This window comes from Phalacrocorax aristotelis, chromosome 3 (assembly GCF_949628215.1).
Source record: "Phalacrocorax aristotelis chromosome 3, bGulAri2.1, whole genome shotgun sequence".
Taxonomy (NCBI): Eukaryota; Metazoa; Chordata; class Aves; order Suliformes; family Phalacrocoracidae; genus Phalacrocorax; species Phalacrocorax aristotelis.
Window position 1 is genome coordinate 12,747,174 of NC_134278.1, and position 21,089 is coordinate 12,768,262.

The window sequence follows — 21,089 nt, forward strand, 5'->3', positions numbered from 1 at the left end:
AGCATTCTCTGCATAGTCTTCAGTTTCTATTTTTTTTTTCCTAGTTTATCTTAGGACTTGCTAAATTTTGTCTTTGGCATAACATGACTTAATTTGGAAACTTCTGGAAAATTAAGAAAAATGTTATGTCATTAAAGGTCAAAGGTATTACTAATTTAAAACCTGATATAAATCCATACTGTCAGTTTAATGCCCTTCTTTCTTCCACTGTCCCTTATTCTTTACCATCCTATGGGCAGACTATGATTTTTATTTTTTCATGTTGTTTAATACACTAGTACATCCTGATATGATGTCACAAGATACATAACACGATGTAAGGAAATAGATACACTTAGGGGTAATTATTTTATCTATAGTTAAAGACAAATTTATAGAGACTTCGAAGCAAGTAGTTCAAATACCAATTTAGTCCTCTAGAACTATTAAAAAAAAAAAGCACTCTCTGGCTTTGATTTGGACACCTGAACTTGAACAGTGATTACCAGAGGGGACTGTGGTGATGTCATTTATTGTCTTAAGAGATTTGAGAATTGTTGCTTATTCCACTTCACATGTAAGTTTAAACGTCTTTTATCAATTATTGTAACCAACAGTTACTTCGTGTTCTGTTGAAGATCTTTGTAGGAGACAGGGAAATTGAAGCATATAATTAGAAATAAAATAAATTTATTAGAAATTGTTAGAAATAAAAACAACTTGTAAAACTGTTGCAAAATAGTAATTTTATTCCTTTTTTTGTCTCATGTTTCTTGAAACTATGAAAATATTGTTGTATGTATGTAGCTAGCTGTACTTTGAAGTATTAAAGTCTTGATACACTGTTCTATTAGTACTTGAAAAATGAGACTTTATAATTATTGTAATCAAATTAAGGCTTTATAAGCTGTTGCTACTGAAAAAAAATCTCCTCTCTTAGGAGAGAAGACTGTGGTGTGAAACAAGCACTGGATGCCAGGCTGAAACAGCTGAGGGAGCTGAAAGATAGTAAAACAAATACCTTGAAAAGATTTGGACCGCATGTACCAGCATTTCTTGAAGCAGTTGAAGCAGCCTATAGGCAAGGGCGCTTTAAACATAAACCTATTGGACCTTTAGGTAAGAATGACTGCTGAAGAAGACAGACTTGAGGATCTTTCCTCATGGGGTTTATTCCATGGCTGCTAATATAAACAGAGATCTTTTAGAAAAACTATTTGTTCTTTAAGAAGCTCCAGATATATATTTCTTCTGTACTCCGTGAACTAAAAGGTTTTATCTTGGTCGGTTATCTTTTGCTTCTGTCCTTTTTATCACATGGACTAGCTAATGTCTGCCATTTTCCCTCATTTTCCAGCTGGATTTGTTAAGGTATTTTATATAGTTACAACGACAAACTTTCAATGCACCCCTCCAAGTCCCTCACACCCTCTAAGCATCAGACTGCTGTGCTTCGGCTGCGTGTTCCTTGGTGGATGGCACTGGCCAGCTCCTGGACTGGTTTTGTTCAAAATATCCGGTTGATGACTTGTGGGCTTGTCAAACCTGACATGTTTTGCATGGAGCAACTCAAACAGAACCAACTGAGATTTTCTTGGAAAGTTTGGTTTCATTAGTTTTTTGACCAGCTCTGACGGTGAATGATATTTCCATTTTGTGAACAGGAATAATGGCTTCGGCATGTCCTGGATGTAAGAGTAAAGGCCAAGTACTTAAGTACTTGCATTTACTGCAGGCAGAGAACATGCAAACACATGTACTATAGGTACAACAGGTGATAAAATGGAAATCTTAATGTTTGTTTAACTTGCAGCACAGTTGTTCCTCTGCCTTCACCCTTAAAGAATTAAATTGTTGATAAGCAATCTTTGCCTTGATATACTCCTACTGAGCTGCCATAAAATTGGTGACTTAATGGAAGTTAGTAGTGACCTGTCAAAGATCTTGGAAGAAAATTTAGGCCTTTGAGTATGTATAGGTGTCTCTATAGGAAGATAAATAATATGTCTGTGTTCTCAGGGTATCTTGTCTGTTGTGGAATTTTTTATCTTTTAGCTAACCTCTTAATTTTTAAAAATTTTTCTTCTTGTAAGAAAGATTTATTTTAGACTCTTAAAAAACCTCATAAAACAACAAAACAAAAACCTTGAGTGGTGAAAACGCACTACTGTGTTTTTTTGTTGTGGAACACAGGTCCTAAAGCCTTGTCTCTCATGTTTATTTAGGTGCTTTCATTCATCCGAAAGATGCTGAACTGACCTTGGCTGTTGAATCTTGTTTAAAGAGCCTAGTTCAGGCTTTTTGCTGTGATAATCATAGTGATGAAAGAACTCTTCAGCTACTGATGTCTCAATATTATCCACGTGGATTTAGACCTCAAATAATTGTAAATAAATTTCAGAATGAAGTTTATGATGTTAGACACAGGTAAGTTATGTTTTGAATTTTATTGCTTAGCCTTGATGGTTCAAATTAGTAGTTGAACTATTTGTAGTTTTTTTTTTTTTTTAAGAATCTCACGTGAGCTTTATGAATGGTGGTTTTTCTTCTTTTCTTCAGAGGAGTTCATCATCCAGAATTCCCATCGGTTCTCACAGCATTGGAAATAGATCATGCAGTGGTTGCCAATTGTTTGATTGATGTGAGGGGTATAGAAACAGTCCTGCTGATTAAAGTAAGGCTCTACGCTCCCTATTGATTTTTAAAGAAAAGCATACACACACATGTACATTTCCACTGGAGGGCTTCCAGTAAGGCCCTCTTGGCATTCAGTAAACTGTCAGTATCCCACTTCAAACACTATTTTCTATCATGGGTGACACAGAGTAAACTGACAACCCAGAATGGATTTAGATACTGGGATTTATTTAAGAGTCAGCAAGATTAGAGCTTTTGCTCTGTTTTCCACACACTTCACAGAATCCCAGGTTGGAAGGGACCTCAGGGATCATCTAGTCCAACCTTTCTAGGAAGAGCAGAGTCTAGACCAGATGGCCCAGCACCCTGTCCAGACGACTCTTGAAGGTGTCCAATGTGGCCGAGTCAACCCCTTCCCTGGGGAGATTATTCCAATGGTTGACTGTCCTCAGTGTGAAAAATTTCCCTCTCATGTCAAGTCAGAATCTGCCCAAGAGCAACTTGTTTCTGTTCCCCCTTGTCCTCTCCGTGTGACTCCATGTAAAAAGGGAGTCTCCATCATCTTTGTAGCTACCCCTCAAGTACTGGTACATGCTGATGAGATCCCCTCAAAGCCTCCTTTTCTCAGGGCTGAACAAACCCAGCTCTCCCAGCCTATCCTCATATGGCAGCTTCCCAGTCCTCTGATCATCCTGGTGGCCCTTCTCTGGACCCCTCCCAGCCTGTCCACATCCTTTTTGTATAGCGGGCACCAGAACTGTACACAGGACTCCAGGTGTGGCCTGACAAGCGCTGAGTAGAGTGGGATAATGACTTCTTTCTCTCTGCTGGTGATGCCCTTTTTGATGCAACCCAGCATCCTGTTGGCCTTCTTGGCCGCAGCAGCACACAGTTTGCTCATACTGAGCTTCCTGCCCACCAGCACCCCCAGGTCCCTTTCCACTGAGCTGCTCTCCAGCCAGGTCATCCCAGTCTGTGCTGCACTCCCGGATTACGTTTTCCCAGGTGCAAGACCTTACACTTGTCCTTGTTGAACTTCCTAAGGTTCTTGTTGGCACTTACTTTTTTCCCTGCCCCCCACAACACTACCTTTATAGGTCTCAACTTCTGTCCACAGCAGGGAGATCACTACTGGTCCAGGAAGGTCAGGCAGAAATCTTACTGGTTCCTGCTGTGCAGCTGCTCACAGATTCCTGTTTGGGCTGTTACTGGCCAAGGTCCCTGAACATTCCCTGGGATTTCTCTCTATAGAACTCTCCCCATGTATTTCCAGAATCTTACCTGTTTGTTTCTAGGGTGTTCACCACCACCTTTCTGGGCCTCCAAGTGGTCTGGTTTCCCAGTCTAAAAAGTCCATGTTCGTGTTATCAGTCTCCTAACTGCTGTCTGTCTCATGTCTCTATTAATTGATGGGTTTAGGTTGTGTCAGTTTTGCGTAGTCCAGGTGTTACCAAAATTTGCAACCAGCCCCTACCAGTCATACCTAGCAATTGGTAGCTAGGTACCAGTTGTAGCTGTAGCAGGCTCGTGCTTGAGAGTTCAAATATTACCTTTCAGATATTTAACCACCCACTCTTAAATGAAATTATCAGCTGCCTGTTAGCATTCACAGCCTAATTTATTTTTCACCTACCACAACAACCAGAGCCCCTTCGACTCTGCAGTGTTAAAGCATTTGAGATGAGAGAGTGCAAAGGAACGTGGTTGTGGATAGAGTCTGATAAAATAAAAAATATCAATAGTCACTTATTAAGTAGGATTTGAATAAGGTGACTAGCAAATGGTGTTGAATTAAGATTACATAGGATCTATTTTTTTATCATCATTAAAACATGTTAAAGAACGGTTTTCTGCCATTACATGATATCTGACCTTAACTGATCTTTGATTTTCTGTTATTACTGAAAATACCAGCTCCTGCAGATAAGATTACAGGTAAAATGTTCGAAGGTAAAAACAAGATGTATATATTTTTATTTAAAGAAAGCAGGGTATTCTGTAAGCAGCAGAATGATTCTTACTTTTGTGGATTTTGTTTTTCTCCAAAACCACTTGTCCCAGTTTGTCCTCTGACATTCGGACTAGCAAAGAGGCAGTTTGTGCTCTGTCTGGTGCCGAGCTGACTGTTTAGCAAGCATGGCTGTTGCTGAAAGGGATACATAACAGCTGAACTTTCTAGGCTTTTCTCATGGTAGGGGTGCCATTTTTGTTCTTTCTCCTCTGCCTCACTGAACCACTGACTTTCATAACGTTATTATCATTGAGCCCTGTCTGAACAATTTCAACTGAACCTGAAAGAAGTTGAACAGGTATCATCTGGAAGAAATTCTACTTCTGAATGGATGACATGGTTGCCTTGGACAAGGCACTTGTGACCACTTAGTCTGGCACTAGCAATGGTTTGTGGGTTTTTTTTGTTTTCTTTTTTTACCAGCATGTCTCTTCAAACTTCAATTGAATATTGCTTGACATACTTCACAGCTTTCTTTGGAAGATTGTTTCCTATCTGTGTATTCCACTTTTGATAGCTAAATATACCTGTGCATAGTGACCTTTTGGTTTAGTGATTTTTTTTTTTTCCCCATGGCAAATTATAAGGGACTGACAAGACTACAGAAATTACAATGCAGATAAATTTGTAACAGAATAAAAGAAATGGGCAGCTAAACTAAGTGGGTGGTTCTTGAGAGCATGTCTTGTTCAACTAGGAAAAGCAGATTCTTGACATAGATTTTCTTTTCATATTCTTTCATTACTGTATTTCTTATTTTTCATTAGGAATTGAAATTATTTCTGGGTGAGAACTTCGAGACAAGTTTTAAATTGATATATTTATTTATGGTTGCTTTTCTATTGGGACGATAAGTCTACTGTATTTTTCAGAGTAGCTGTAAAGCTCGTGAAGTAATGCAGTTCAATCGGCCCCCGAAAAACTGTAGAGAAGCTTTTACTGCTGAAGGCGATCAAGTATTTGAAAGACGGTATTACTCTTCTGATTACGTCAGACCCAAGTTCCTAAGCAAAGATGTTGAAGCAGAAATAAGGTTAATATCTCGTATTTGTAAAAAGTGTACTTGTTGACATGAATAGTGGATTTGCATATTTGTCAACTTGCGTGTACTCTACTCTCCAGTCTCTGTTTTCTTTCTGAGATTTACACCTTCTTTCTGAGAATTCTGGACAACCTCTTTATTTCAGTGCCTTTCTGTCATAGGTACAAACCTGAGTTGTACCTTAGATATTTTTCAATTTGTGGAATGTAAATCTTGCCCAGCAAGTAGGGATTTGCTGGGGTGAATACTCCAGGAAATCTAGCTAGTATGGAGTCAAAGCTGTTTCTTTAAAAATGTAATACCTGAACAGCGGAATCATAGCTTCCTGCAAATGAATCCTTATTATTCAAACCCAAGCTACGATGGCACACGTAGTCCTGCTGGTTTAAAACTTTGCACCTGTGTTTTTCAGGTTTTTGACTTCACTCATAGGAGGCATCTCTGATAACCTTGACTCCACCCCCTATTTTATTTTTTAGGTTTTTTTTTTTTTCCTCATTACTTTCAAAATGGTAGTTTAAAAAGCCAAACAGATTTCAAAGTTTACAAACTTGAACTGTCACCAAGCAAATTGGTGACAACAGAATACTTTGAGACTCGGATTATATTACAAACATATTAAGTAAAATTTTGATTTTAGTATTAATAGCTAATAGTGTAGACTGAATTGAATGTTAAACATTTGGTTCTGTAAGCTCAGAAGTTTTAAATATGTCAGTTAATTGTATTTTGTTCATGTCAGTATATAATGAACTTCACTCAAAGGTTATCTTAACTTTCAAAGTGTTACAGGCATTTCATTACCGTATTGCTATGGGGGCATGGTGTAGGCCAGTTAAAAAAGAAAATATCTTCCCACCTCTCCCTCTTCCACTTCAGAACTTAGCCTAAAGCAAAGACACATTTATCTGGAATAATATATGCAATTTATTAAACACTGATCAGACTTAATCAGTCCATATCATGCAGCTATATCATGAACACTCGTATTAAGATTTTGTTTTTTTACTCTAATATTAGTAAAGCTTCCCCTTTCTTTTGCAGGGTGAAAGACACTATCAAAGTTATGCCATCTATGAATAATAATAAAAAATAGTTTTGTTTTGCATTTCAAATAGTTTTACCGCAAACTGAAAGAATTAATTATGGAAATCTCTGCACATGACCTCCTTTGTAGCAGGAAATGTATGAGACTATATAAAATGTTTTTTTCACATCTCAGTTAATGTATTTTCTCTGTGACTGGAAGTGTTTTGTCCTAGTCAAAGTGTTTGCTTTCTCTCAAGATGCAGTGGCATTTTTAGAAGCAACACCATTGTTTAGTTCAAATATTTGGCCTGTTAGTGAAAATTGCTGACAGAGGTTACACGTGGTTCAAATTACCTGAATGGTTTGTCAACTAGGCATTGAACTAGGACCATCAAGCACCTATGCTGGTTATTGACCATGAGTTCTGCTGTAGAGCTTCGGTGTTTCTTTACTCACCGGTGAAACCATCCAATGCGTAACAAACCTAAGAATTTTATTTTTTGAGGGAAGTGCATTTTTACCCTTTGTCTTGTCGTACAGTTAATTTTTGTGTATTTCTCTGTGTGTGTGCATAATAAGTAATATCTGTGTAATATATAATATCTCAATATCACTTTGTTTATAAAGTCACTTGGAGAAAGAAATTGAAAACAAAAAGGCACAGTTGGCAGCATCTCAGCAATGTTTATATTCCATTGAAAACGAGATTAGGCAGAATGAAGACTATCTTCACAGACATCGACGACACCAAAAAGACCTACAGGTAAAAATAGGCACAGTGTTAATTTTTAGACACTGGTCAGTCTTTCCCTATTTCATTTTGACTTCTGCAATATATTTTGAGTAGATGAGGGTTTTTAATGTTTATCCTTACTTTTGTTGTTGGCTGTCATGTTGTTTGCTTTTGTAGTATGCTTTCGTGATTTAGGACAGAATGATAGAGGCCACATCAATCCTAGCATATGCTGTTGTTTCTGCATGGTATCGTTTTTTTCCCCCTCTTGTGCTAAATCTCACAAACTTCTACTGCTTTTTTTTGATGCAGATAGGAAGTTGGTGCAATATTTGATACAAGTTTCTTATCCCAGCTTCCTCCTCCTTTATTTCTGTTAAGCCTTGCCCCTTCATTCCCACAATCTTGTTTCTCTTCATGCTCTTTGTCTATATTCTTAACCTGTTTTAACGTGTTGAGTATTTCGCCTTTAAGTTTTCTTAAGAAATTTTTTTTTCTAAGAAATTAAAATTATTTCTTTATAAACCATTTTACACCTATTAGTTGTCTGTCTTTGTTTTCCAGTACTTCTAGGTAGGAGAGATATTTGTGGTGACCAATGTTAGGCAGTGTAAGATGATACTTACTGTATAAGGCTATATTCAGTAAATTACAAATAAGAACCAGCAAAAGATATGGCACGTGGACTCAAATTGCTGAAGATAAATACTTGAAGGAAAAATAAAATATATTTTATTCAGTTGTCTTGTTGAATGGAAATACAATAATAACCTAATGATTTAAAGTGCACATGACTTTCAGAACAAGTTATATCTCATAAAACTGGATTCCACAGGTAAGTGGGAAGAGTTCTGTCTTTTGTAGGAACTAATGAAACTAAAAGACAACTAGCTTGTTTTCTGTGTTGACTTAAGGGAATGAATGTGAACTTTTCTTTTTAGATAAGCTTAAGAATATTCATTTTTCTTTTCAGGTAAAAATAAGAACAACAAATGCAGAAATAGCAGATCTTGAGAACATAGAGGAACACCAGTTGGTGGACATCCGTATATTGGTAAGAATAGATTATCAAACTATGTCTAATAAGGATATGAAATGATGCCTTTTAATGTTGGAGTGTTTTGAAATAAGCAAATACCATAGATTTTCAACCAGTGTACAAGTTGGATAAATAGTGAAGAAAGAAACATTTCACAGAATGCCTACAGTTATGGCAGTGGTATAATTTTATTTATTATTGGTGAGGTGGTTTTTTCCTTTAAGTACTTTTTTCCTTTCCTTTCATTTCCCTTTCTTTCCCCACCCCCTTTTTTTTTTCCCCTCTTTCTTCTGCTCTTTTCCAAACCAATACTACTGCGGGTTTATCGAAGGCAAGGTGGTGTTGTAAAGGCGTATTGCATGCATTTTCTTTCCTCATTCCAGGCCTGCAGTGCTGTAAAACTCTGGTTAGGAAGAATCGGTGCTGTAGGTTTGGAGGTCAGAAGTGGCACCAACAAAGCATAGGTAAAGGCCACTCTGGAGCACACTTTATGTCACAGCACTGCCGCTCTGCCCTGAACCCAGTTTCATGCTTTGCTGTAACTTCACCATGCAGAAATTTTAAAGTTCATACATCGCCCTAGGGAAGGATCATGGTATTATGATGGCTTCTTCAAAGTTCTTATTCTTATCCCTGTGTTCTTAAAATGTACGCATAGTACTTTGAGAACAGAAAAAGAAAGTTTGATAATCTACTGTGATTTATGTGATGGTGGCAATGAATTTCAACTGTTGCTCTGTAATAAGCTAAGGTACAGTTGGCCAAGATTTAAATTCTGAGAATCATGCTGATAAACGTTAATAAACTGAAACAACTGTAGTCAGGATTATTAAATCTATGCCAGTTTTCCCACTCTTTTATCTGGGATCAGCAGAGGCTAAGTTGCCCATAATAATTTCTTTTTTTTTTGGTCACTTACAATGTTGGCACAAACTCACACTTTTTCAGTAGTCTGTTTTTCAGCGTGCATGCACACGCGCGCGTGTAAGTAAACATTTCAAAATTTACTCAGAAAGTAGGCATCAGTAAAGATTCTGTAAGTTCTTGTAGGGTTTCACTTTTCCAGTTAATTCAGTTCTGTTGGTTTAATAAAATTTGTTCTTTTGGTGAGGTGTTTAAAAATCAGTGGCCACTTTTTCAAGATCAACATTTTTACTGTTGCATTCTGATAATGGTCTTATGTAACTGGTAGATTTACATATTTGCTTCTCCTTACTCCTTCCTTGGATTTTTGTTGTTTTTCTGTTTTCTGCACTTTCTGACCTCTACTATGGATCAGTTGCTGCTCTTTCACTTGGTATTTGTCTTTCTTTGCTACCTTGTTTTCACAATTGTTTGATCGTGAAAAAGAATCTTAGCAATGCAAGGTTTCATGTATGTATTTTAACCAGGTTTTGTAATATTTGTCTCTTTGAATCAGAAAGTATGTATGATGATAATTCATTACGAATGGTCTAATTTTCTGGGAAACAGTGATGATCCACTTACTCTTCCTGTATTCCTTTGTATACTAGATGTATATACTCTGTCACAGATCCAGAGGGTAGTTGCCTTGTTCTTTTGTTTAAAGAAATTACTGTACTAAAATATTAGCATGGCTAAGTCTGCACAGAAACCTAGCCCCTTTAGTCTTTTCATCACAACTCCCAAATAAAGTTGCCTTAATTTTCGGTTGGATAATTAGGAAATTCCACTTCTTATTTTGCAGTTTGATTTAGTGGTCTCCTGCAAGATCTGTCAGTTTCTTTTTTGGGCTTCAGTGACAATTGCATTGAGCTGCTCATATTCTTATTAGAGTTACAAAGTATTGCGCGTAATCTTGTACACTGATAGTGATAATAAAATAAAGATCTTGTACAGTAATTTGCAAATGTATGCCTCCTTTTAATATTCTTCGTTTTAATATGTTTTGACAGGAAGATGAAGCTGAAGAAAATAAGGGTAAGATGGAATCTGTAAAAAATGACATGCAGCAACAAAGCAGAAAAATGGAAGAACTGAAAAATATTCTCCAGGTAGCTGAAAAAAGCTTTGACGAAATGAAAGAAAAAATTCATCAAGTGGAAGAAATTGCTGGTCCAATTAAGGTAGCAAAAATCTCATATTGTATTTTTAATTCATTCCCTTTGTATGATTAAAAGGAGGCAGGAGAAAAGAATATGTTCCTTCCTGATACATTTAAGGTCTACCTATGAAAATGGAAATAGAGCATTCCATCTAGAGCATGTCAAGAAATAAGCTTGGCAGTATTTTGAAGATCATGTTGATTGTCAAGTGTAGTTGCTGCAGTGTTTTATGTCTAAAGACATTTTTGTTTCCAGGTATTTTTATTCATGGACTGAAAAGGAAGGAAAGATAGTTTCCTTGACTTTTCCTTTTAGTGCAACACATTTGTTGTTCTGGACTCGTTGCTTGTTTCTGATAAGGCCTGGCTAAGAGTGTTCATAACTGTTCAGTTTTCAAAATAGCATTTGAAGTTCCATATGAAATTATTGTTATTCTATAAAGTCACATCATCACAGAAGGTACCAATGCATAGTTGTAATGATTCAAGTCTACAGAAGACATCTGGAAATCACAGAGGTAGCAAGACTTAAGATTAATAGCAGAGTGGTGATGTGCAAAATTTTGTATTGGTAAATAGAAGGCAATCTCATGTTGTCAAGAAGAACTAAGGGTCTGAAAATAGAAAACCAAAATAACAGACCCCAACATGTTTACAGTACTGTAAATTTGTAGAAGGGTGGAATGAGGAAAAACTTAGAAAGATCACTATAGAAATCTCTTATATACCTCACTTACACTGTATGTTGCTATGTAATCAGCCCTAATTAAAAAAGCAAAAACAAACAAAAAGACGAAGAAACTGGTAAGGAAAATAACTGATATATATGTTAGTCATAGTGTATTTGATATGGAAATTCTAAAGAGACGTTCTATTTAGAAAGCAGAACCATGTAAGGAAAAAGTAGATTTATTCAGAATATTAGAACATTATTGCTCATTATTAAGAGTACTAAACACAATAGAGGGAACTCTTAAATTCCTGAAAGGATTTTAGATTAGAGGTACTGCTGTGCATTCTACAGTTGTTTAATGAACTGTTGACATACAGCAAGTTGTGGCTTGAAGACAGGATTAGAAAAAGGAAAGAGCATTCGCTGTTGTTGGTTATGGTTGGTTTTCTTGTTTGTTGTTTGGGTTTTTTGGGGCGGTGTTTTTTTTTTGTTTGGTTTGGGGTTGTTTTTTAGTTTTTTAGGATAGCCATCTAGTTGACACGGATAAGGAAGAAAATTGTCTTCTAATTCATGTCATTCTTTTATACCTCTTTGCTCCTCTGGAAAGATATGATGTCACTTCAACTGTATCAACACCTATGTAGCAGAGAAGTTGCTATAGTCTACATCTTATTATAGGTACAGCAGGACACTGAATTTTCACACAGAAATTAAGTTCTGGCTGATGTCACACGGGCATCAGAAGTTCTGGCTTGAATGTAGTGTATAAAATAAATGTAGTTTTTGGAGGTTTAGGAGGATGGATTTTTTCCAAAGATTAAAACATTCCCTGAAGATACGATTCTTAAAAACATTACAAGCATTTATTATGTCTATGTCAGAACTGAGTATAGACTTCCTATTAAGTTGCTGTTAAAGGTCCTGGACTTTAGAAGGAGTAGTTTTACTGAAAGCAAAATAAATTAGACAGTATTTAAAACATAATTACCTGTGCTAAGTCAGTAAACATTAGAGAGATGCTTAGGAATGTACACCAAACAGCTCACTTATCACATCTTGATTTATTCCAAACAGGAAGAGTTAAACCAAGCTGACTCAAAAGTGGAAAACAGTAAACGCCGTTTGCAGCACTATGAGGAGAAACAGAAAGAACACTTGGCTTACATAAAAATGCATAAAGAATTACTAGCTGCCAAAGAAAAAGAATTAGAGGTAGGTGTGGGTTTTTCTCCTTTATTGAAGTCAGATGGTCATAAGCCTTTGAATATTTAATAAGAAATCATTCCACTTGTACAATATACAGGCCATATTAATGCTCAGCTACACTGAGTATTCTCCCAGCTATGTCTTCAGCTGACTGCACCTAAATCAACTAAAAGTAATTTTGTATAAATGAATCTGGGCCTGTTTTTGTCTGGTAGAACACCATTTCTGTCTTGACAGATGAGCTAGGCGTTATCCATCTAGGACTCTTTCTTCTGTATTTTGCCATGAAAAGATTAAAATGACTTATCCTTAAAGTTTATGAATATTACTGTTTCGTTTTTTTCAGTGCTAGGTTTTTCTTTGTACAGACCTCGTACCTGATTTTTTGAAGACTTCTCTAATGAAGCTTTATTAACTAACTCTGAAATTGTACCCACAAAGACTTTTTGAAGACTGTCCTATTTAAATATGGTGAATTTTATTCCTTATTTATCTGTATTAGGTAAATAACTGTGAACATACTAAAGATCTCAGATGGGTACAGTTCTTAGCACTGAAATAACTATCTGCCTGTAAAAGTTGTTAGTAAAATTATTAATGATAACTAGGTTTGCTGTGATAAGTACACAAAGAATGATGCAAAAACATTGTCCTTGCTCGGAGACCTTGTTTTTCAATAGCATAAAATATTTATTGTGAAGACTAAACAGATTTTTTAAAAATGTAACAATTAATTGAGTTTCAAACATTACTTTAGGAAAAAACAGCACAAGCTAGGCAAATCTACCCAGAGCGCATAGAGATCAGCAGAACTGTTAAGAGTCTTGATGCAGAAATGAATCGTTTGAGAGAGAGGATAAATTCAGAAACTGATCGCCATGGAAACAGAGAAGAAATAGTACAGTAAGTCATCTTTAAAGTCTGAAGTAGTTCAGGTAAGATGGAAAAGATAGGGGAAAGAAGAGTTTTCTTATTGACTCATAAGGCATTTATCTGTTTGGTTTTTTTAGTGTTAAAACCAGGTACAAAGGTATGGAAACATGCTGTGCTGATTGCTCAGTCAACCAACACTGAACAGGCTTAGGACTGCTGAACTACCCTCTAGTGATTTTAGACAGTGTCTGTACTACATGTATGAAGTTACCAATAATCAGGTAGCTTCTTAGTGTTTAGAGGTATCCTAATCTTGACTATGTGGTGCGAACATAACACACCATTGTTCTGGGATGCAGTTATGCATTAAGCATACTTCCAGTTTGAATAACTAATGCAGGAGTTGGGCATGAGGTTTTGACTGCCAGAATTTCAAGGAATCGCTCACTGCGGATACTCTTGAGCATGAGCAACCCAGTCATTCATTCTCCTTGGTGTAGGAGTTTCCTTTCAAAAGAATTAAAAATAGATTAAAAATTTAATTTTTGACCACTTTTCGTTTGTGAAGAGTGTCTTACTTGACTCATCAAACGCTTTTTAGCTTTAACGTAGATCCTTACAAGAAGGTTTTTCTTTTAATGTTTTGATTATCATATTGCTTTTCAGCATTTAAAACACTAACTTGGTTTTAATGTAATGCATGTTGATCCTAGACTTTCTGTTAATTAAAACAGGCAATTTCATGATGCAAAGGAAAGATACGAGGATGCAAACAGTAAAGTAAAGAATTTAAAGAAATTTATTAGGCTGCTGGAAGAAATAATGACACAGAGATTCAAAATATATCGGCAATTCTTAAGGTGAGTTAATTTTACTGTAATTTCAGGTTTCAGGTAAACTAATACGTAGATGTAAGTATGTGCTTGTATTCCAGGGTGAAAATTACAGAGCACACCTGTGAGGATGAGATACCTTTAAGGTGGTATTCACAGCCATCTTTCTAACTTAATCTTGCTCCCAGGTCCAGTAATGTCATGCCTGACAGTTTAGAGGCAGCCTTGACTGACATCTGGAAAATCAACTTGATCAGTGGAGGCTCTATTTTGCTCACTCCAAAGGCTGTGACTGTGCTGACTCAATCCAAGGCAGTTCTGTTTCAGTGTTTCACTGCTGGTTTTAGTCAGTACAATATCAGCGACATACTAGCATTGAAATAATCTGGACTGTCACTCACTTTCATTGAATATAGTTGGTCTGAATTTTGAGGCTGTCCTATGCATGGACAGGAGTTGGACTCGATGATCCTTGCGGGTCCCTTCCAACTCAGGACATTTATGACTCTATGATTCTCGTGGTACTGTGCTCACATAATTTCATTGCGGGCCAGACTTTTTCTCTGACCTGTGCTGAAAAAAATTCAAGATCTTTTTTCAGATTCTGCAGTTTAACAGCTGCTTCTGTCATAGCGCCCGTGCTAGGATTGTACCCCTTCTTTCTTCCTTCAGTCCCTTAGTATCCTAAACCTATCAATGAAGTTTTTGTGGTGGCCTCCCTTCAAAAGGACTGATGGTCTGTTCTCCAGTGTAGTCCTCTATCATTTATCACTCCCTTCAGCAGAAATGGAGGGATATCTGTGTTGGCTCTGCTTTTTGATCCGGGATTTGGAGGGGGTGCCAGTATGATCCTGACAAATAGTAATGATCAGGAGAATCCCAACCTTTGTAGGTGGAAGTCTAGAAATACTAGTGGGTAAGATTTACCTGGAGAATCTGATGCTTGCCTTATGGTGCCCATATATGTCAAACTGAATCTTGTTCTTAGTTGCCAAATTTGAGTATGAATCCCCCTCTAAAATGTGTTGAATAACCATAGTTCGTTCTTGAAGGAACTGTGATGTATTGTCTATTGGGGAATCATATGCTGGAATTAGGGGAAAGGGGGTGGGGGAAGAAATGAATATTCAACACTTTAATTCCCGGAGTCTAGCAGAGTCTGCGTAGATTCTTCGCTATCCTTACTGTGCACTCCTAAACTGGGTAGGAAAGAAGTGGAATGTGGTCATTTTCTGTTGGACGTTGTGGAAGAAGGGTGTAAAAAGCTTCCAGTCTATTGAAACAGACTTCTGTAAAATACACAGCTTGTGCTTCTGGATTTCTTACCTTGTTACTTTGTGTCAGTGATTCTCTCCACTATGTCCAGTACTGAATGTGAATGGCTCAAGAATGTAATTGATTAGGGAAAATGTTGTTAATGGAGCAGGGCATAATATTTAAGATTATTATATGGAACTGTTGATAAAAATCTGTTGTCACTTTCTCATGTGTCTTAAAACTGACTGACCTAATGTTTGTTTGCTTGATTTAACTCATTTAAGGCTCCTTTCTTTACGATGCAAACTCTACTTTGACCATTTATTACGTATTCGAGCTTGCTCTGGAAAAATAATTTTTGATCACAAGAATGAAACACTTTCAATAACAGTAAGTTATTTTATATTACTTTAATTATCGTAATATGTAGTGAAACTTTTTTTTTCAATATCAGCTGCTGGAACTTGCATCACAAAGGATAGAATAAATTGTCCTCCCCTCTCCAGAATGTGATATACTAAATTTAGGATATTGTTGAAACCAAGCAAGAAAAAAAAAAATTACCACCTTTATATGGGCAGTTTGTTAGATTACATGGATAAATTTGGACTGCCATCTTATGCTGAAGATAAGAATTCACTAGTCAGGCATCACAGTCAGTCTTTCAAAATTTCTCATTCCTATTTCATTGCTAGGAAGTTTGCCTTTATTTGTGTGATTGTATAATGGCTCTAGTTTTTATTTAAACAATATTTAACGGCTGAAAGCTTCAATATTATGTTTTTTCTGAGTATTCTGTAAATTTGTATCTGTTAATATACCTCCCAAAAAGTTTTAGTCGTGGGGGTATTTACTTTTGTTTCTGTGGGAGATCTCAGTTTTAGGAATTGAAAATGTGTGGGAAAAAATGTGCAGTGACAACATAAATACGTGTTGTTACAGTCCTAATTAAACAGGTGAATGATATGTATCTGAAGGACTCAAAATGTAAAGTCATTACCTGGCTTTATCAGAACTTTTTTATCGCTGATGTTTTGTTTCTCATGCGAGAGATCTATATTTAATCAAGGAAAGTAAATTAAAAAAAGCGAAAAACTCCAAAAGACCCCGCTCCAAAATAGTTCTTATTTTTGTGCTTAGCCTGTTAAAGTTAATATAATTTAACAGGGCAAGAAAATGTTTAGGTGTAATCTTAAAGGGGGTGTGCCACAAGGTGTCGTCATAATCAATGGAACCAAAGGACTGTTCACAAGGTTTCATGCATTCCAGTACGAATCTGTTCCTCCTTTAAACTGCTTCTGTGAATCAGTTACCTGCTTTTCTATCATAGCTGGCAACCACTGGATTTTACTGTAATATAACTACACTGGTTGACATTTACTAAACATTGTTTAATAGCTATTAAAAATAGATAATTGAATAAGAAAACACTAGCAGAGTCGTTCAGTCTGCTCGATGTATTTTTCTGTGGTGGAGAAGGCTGCAACGATCCTAGAAATGTGGTACAAAATGGTTATGAGCCATCCAGTTCCGGAATGGTACTGGCAGTGAAGTGCATAAAATTGTTCTCAGGTGATCTTTATGTGTTCATGTGTGATGTGTTTGCCATTAAAATTATGATTCTGTTAGTAAATCTCCATCTTGGGTTTAAAAATTGTTCTAATACTTTTATTTCAAGGTTCAGCCTCGAGAGGAAAACAAATCTTCTCTTAATGATGTGAGATCTTTATCAGGAGGTGAACGTTCCTTCTCAACAGTTTGTTTCATTCTTTCTCTGTGGTCCATTACTGAATCTCCTTTCAGATGCTTGGATGAATTTGATGTCTACATGGTATAGTTTAAACTTAAACTACTTTTGCCATTCTGATTTATATAAATAAGTGAAATACTGGGGTGGTTGTCTGTATTTGGTGATTTTAAAACACTCTAGTTAACACTAAATAATAAATTAAAAACAAAAAAAACCAGAAACACCCACCCCAAAAAACAACAAAACAAGAAACAAAACCCGAATCCCCCCAAACCCTTAAGGATCTGGTTCACTTTCCTTAGTAACTTTTAAAGCTTGTCCTGTTTCTGAAGTTGGTAGCCACAGCATCTCTGTTACTTTACGTGCTTGCACCTTAGTTCAGCACAAAAATAATAAAATGTAACTTCTTCTTAGCTTCCCGAGCAGTTGTTACTGTGTCACAGGTTGCCTCTGCCTATTGCTGTGACAGTTCTGGGCGTAGCATGTGCTTTGGCTTCTGCCGGTGTTGAGATCGGTGTGGGTTTTTGCAGAGCAAGTGCAGCAGTTGGGTTCACTGTTGCTACTCGGAACCTTGTTTCGCACTTCACCGAGTAGCATCTTTCCAAGGTGCTGAAGTGCAGAGTAAAGAACAGTAAATACTAATGTCAGCTAAAACTGATAAGCCTCATCTTTGTGTACAGCTTCCCTGGATGGGCGATTAACCAATTTTTAAATATATTTTTATTTTATTTCCTCCTTATTAGTATGCAGTGTGGTATGGTTTGAGAAAAGAATTAGTTCTGTGAGACGAAAGAGTTGATGCTGGATTATTTTGTCTTCAGTGTCCCTCACCCATCAATGACTTATTGGCAATCACAGACCTCGAGGGGAAAAAAAGATAATATACTTTGTATATAAAGAATTTCCAAAAGGAAAGTATGCCTCTAGGGTGGTCAAGCAGTCATTTGTCAGCCGCCTTCCAAAGCTTAGGTCCTCTTTTACAAGTCAGTTGCGCAGAATTTTATCCATCTGTCCAGAAAAGGGAGGATACTCAGAACCATAGACCCTGCAGGGAAATTTCATGTCATCTATTCCATCAATAATTCCACACAATTTGTCCTTCCGCTGCTGCACCAGTGTGTGCAACCTTACTGGCTCCACGTTCTGTAGTTACGTTTGGTGCAGTCCTGGAGACTCGCCACAAGAGGACCCCATCAGCATATTTGCCAAGGAGGGACCTAGTTTGATGTGTACCAATGTATAGAAGCAGAGCTTTGTTTGACCGCTGATAATAACAGCTTCCCATTACACATCTTCAGTGAGCCTAATGCACACAGTTATGTTCAAAATAGTAGTAGTAGTAGTAGTAGTAATAATAATAATAGTAATAATACAACCAAGCTACATCATACCTTAAGTTTCATGCAGTCCTTAAATCCCTTCAGGCAATTTTGAGGTAGGATTTTACAGGAAACATTATTCTACTAAAATATAGTTCATCTCAGCATACTAATAAAGTTAAAAGTACTACGTGTATATCAAAGGTGATAGAAAAACAAGATGAGTGGGAGTATGTGATCGTTCCAATAGAAGCTTTCTATTGTGTGTGTATACTAAAAAGTAGACTTAAAAATATCTCCCAGGCTATGTTTTGTAGCTTTTAGAATTTAACCCTAATGTTTCTCCAGCTTAGTTTTTATTGGACTTTTCTTTAGCTAAGCTTTACTGTATATTAATTCATAATGATAGTTAATTTCTATTACTAGATTCTATTAAAATACAGAACTTATCCTAATTTGTGCAATAATAGGCCAGTGAAGAACACAGTTGTTATCACTCCCTGATAAATCTTTTGTCTTTAGGACATGGTTAACAGAAGAATTGCAATGGATATGATTCTTAAGGTGGCTGACTCTCAGCATCATCGACAGTTCATTTTGCTCACCCCACAAAGCATGAGGTAATAAAATTGTGTTATATTTCCTGGTACAAGAATTACAAGGAAGTTCTGTTGCAAGGAGCGTAACTTGAAAAAAAGTAAATATGAGGAGAAAGAAATCTTGCTGTTCATAGCAGTAGAACATCAACAACTGAGCAGTTCATTGCTTGATGGTTCTGGGAATCTAATAGGGTTTTCACTGTTCTCCACATAACCTCTATTAATATAGTAGTTTAGTGGGACTTTATCTTAAGTAGAAGAGCTTTTAGAAATGTTTTATTGTGTAAAGTAGGCTCTTGGTAGCTTTTATCCCAGTATCTCCCTCTTTTCTTCCAAAATTAACATAAGACTTTGCATTTTTTCATTTTTTTCTACTTCCTACAGTACTTTCAATATGTTTGTCATTTGAGTTGATCTAGAAACTGATCATTTACTCCTTGTTTTCTTTTTTTGATCTAGTAGCCCAAAATTCTTTAAAACCTCTATATAAGTCCCTGGTAAAGCCAGGGACAACTTAAGGGGACAGTCACTGTCTAACCTCATGCAGCCAACTCTTCTCTCTGTTAGCCAAATGTAATCAGTGAAGCCAGTGTAGGATAACTAAGCAGTCTTCAAAATGAAGTTGATTTACTCTTAATTATCTTACCTTACTAACATCTATAAAAAGTAGAATAATGGTATTCTGTTGTTATTTAAGTGGAACTGCTTTGGGGGAAATTTCTGAAACTATTTAATAAACATATGGGATTTTTCTGTACAGTTACTGCTTAAAAGTTTAACAAATCAAGCGCAGCTTGGTTCTGTTCTGCTTTGTTACATGTTCCGTGTTCAGCAAACATTTAATTTAACAAAAGTATGGAGGCACCTTCAGAAAAAGTACATTTAGGATAATTGGTGGAGAAGCCTGTATAAATGTATGTTTAGTAACTTGGCTCATTCTTAGTATGATGTGAGCGATTATAGATGTATAAAGCATGTGCTGCTTTAGGCAAGTCTGAATGGATCCGATCATTATTTCACTTGGAGTTTCTCTTAAAAGTACTTTTTTTTCTGTAATTAAGGTAGTCTAAACTAGAAATCATACAACTGAAATCGGTTATTGGCTTTACATCAAGCTTTTACTGAAGTCTGGCTCCAGTATCAGTTCAGTAAAGCCAGAACTTCACCCCATATTACTGTGTTTTTTTAAAACTGTCAAAGGAAAAAGATGGATTTATTTAAAGGAAAATATGTAATGGAAAGAATCAAATGGAAATACTGAAATTCGTGGAGAAAAAACACTTTTTAAATGACACATACTTTATTTTTAGTTCTCTTCCTACGAGTCCCCGTATTCGAATCTTCCGAATGCAAGACCCTGAAAGAGGCCAAAGAACATTGAATTTCCAAAATAGCAATGACAAAGAGGAAGATCAATAAGTATCTCCGTGTAGTAATACGGCATAATGTTGAGGATAAATGTGTAACGATGTGTGTAAAGTTATTACTTCCCAATGCTGGAAAAGAGGATCTCTTGTTAGATACTCTCAGGAAAAGGTGATGTTCCTGCATTTTGGGGATTCTTTGGGTTTTTTGTTTTTGTTTTTGTTTTGTTGGTTGGTTTGTTTGTTTTTTTAAGAATTACTGTATGTGTACAGACCCAGAATAACCACAGTTTTGAAGACGAGAAAATCCTGAATGTTGATATTTTTAACTGCTAACTAGTAGAATTTTCTATCAGTTGTTCTGCTTTTTCTTCTGGAAAATATAAAATATATTTTGTATAACTATGGAGTAATATTTTAATAAACAGTGAGAACTGATACTTGTGGTAGTGTCTTAGTGTCTCTACACACTTATTAGCGTTAAGTTAAAAATGTTGGTTTCTTCCTAGTTCTGCTTTATTTCTTAAACATGTGTTGATACATGCAGTCAAACATGTGTTTCCTTTTTTTTCCAGTGGAACCACAGCAGCTGAATGTGAGAAATTATTAGTACTTCTAGAGTATACATTTTTCACTTATTTGACAGTATTTGTAGTATTTTCTCTAGGCAGGAAAAAAGT

The 21,089-nt window shown here is 36.3% G+C and overlaps 1 protein-coding gene across 3 annotated transcripts in view; it reads left to right on the forward strand.

Moving 5' to 3' along the window:
• SMC6 (structural maintenance of chromosomes 6) overlaps nt 1–20,847 on the forward strand; it is a 35,295-nt gene extending 14,448 nt beyond the window's left edge. For all 3 annotated transcript variants that reach the window (XM_075086752.1, XM_075086753.1, XM_075086754.1), the window contains exons 14-27: nt 920–1,098; nt 2,205–2,406; nt 2,539–2,653; nt 5,500–5,660; nt 7,326–7,461; nt 8,405–8,485; nt 10,387–10,557; nt 12,283–12,420; nt 13,172–13,317; nt 14,022–14,147; nt 15,662–15,767; nt 17,056–17,208; nt 18,969–19,066; nt 20,356–20,847. In XM_075086752.1, the coding sequence (XP_074942853.1) occupies nt 920–1,098; nt 2,205–2,406; nt 2,539–2,653; nt 5,500–5,660; nt 7,326–7,461; nt 8,405–8,485; nt 10,387–10,557; nt 12,283–12,420; nt 13,172–13,317; nt 14,022–14,147; nt 15,662–15,767; nt 17,056–17,208; nt 18,969–19,066; nt 20,356–20,464 (1,921 nt within the window). In that variant the 3' untranslated portion in view covers nt 20,465–20,847. The remainder of the gene's footprint in view (nt 1–919; nt 1,099–2,204; nt 2,407–2,538; nt 2,654–5,499; nt 5,661–7,325; nt 7,462–8,404; nt 8,486–10,386; nt 10,558–12,282; nt 12,421–13,171; nt 13,318–14,021; nt 14,148–15,661; nt 15,768–17,055; nt 17,209–18,968; nt 19,067–20,355) is intronic.
• Nucleotides 20,848–21,089: the final 242 nt, after the last annotated feature.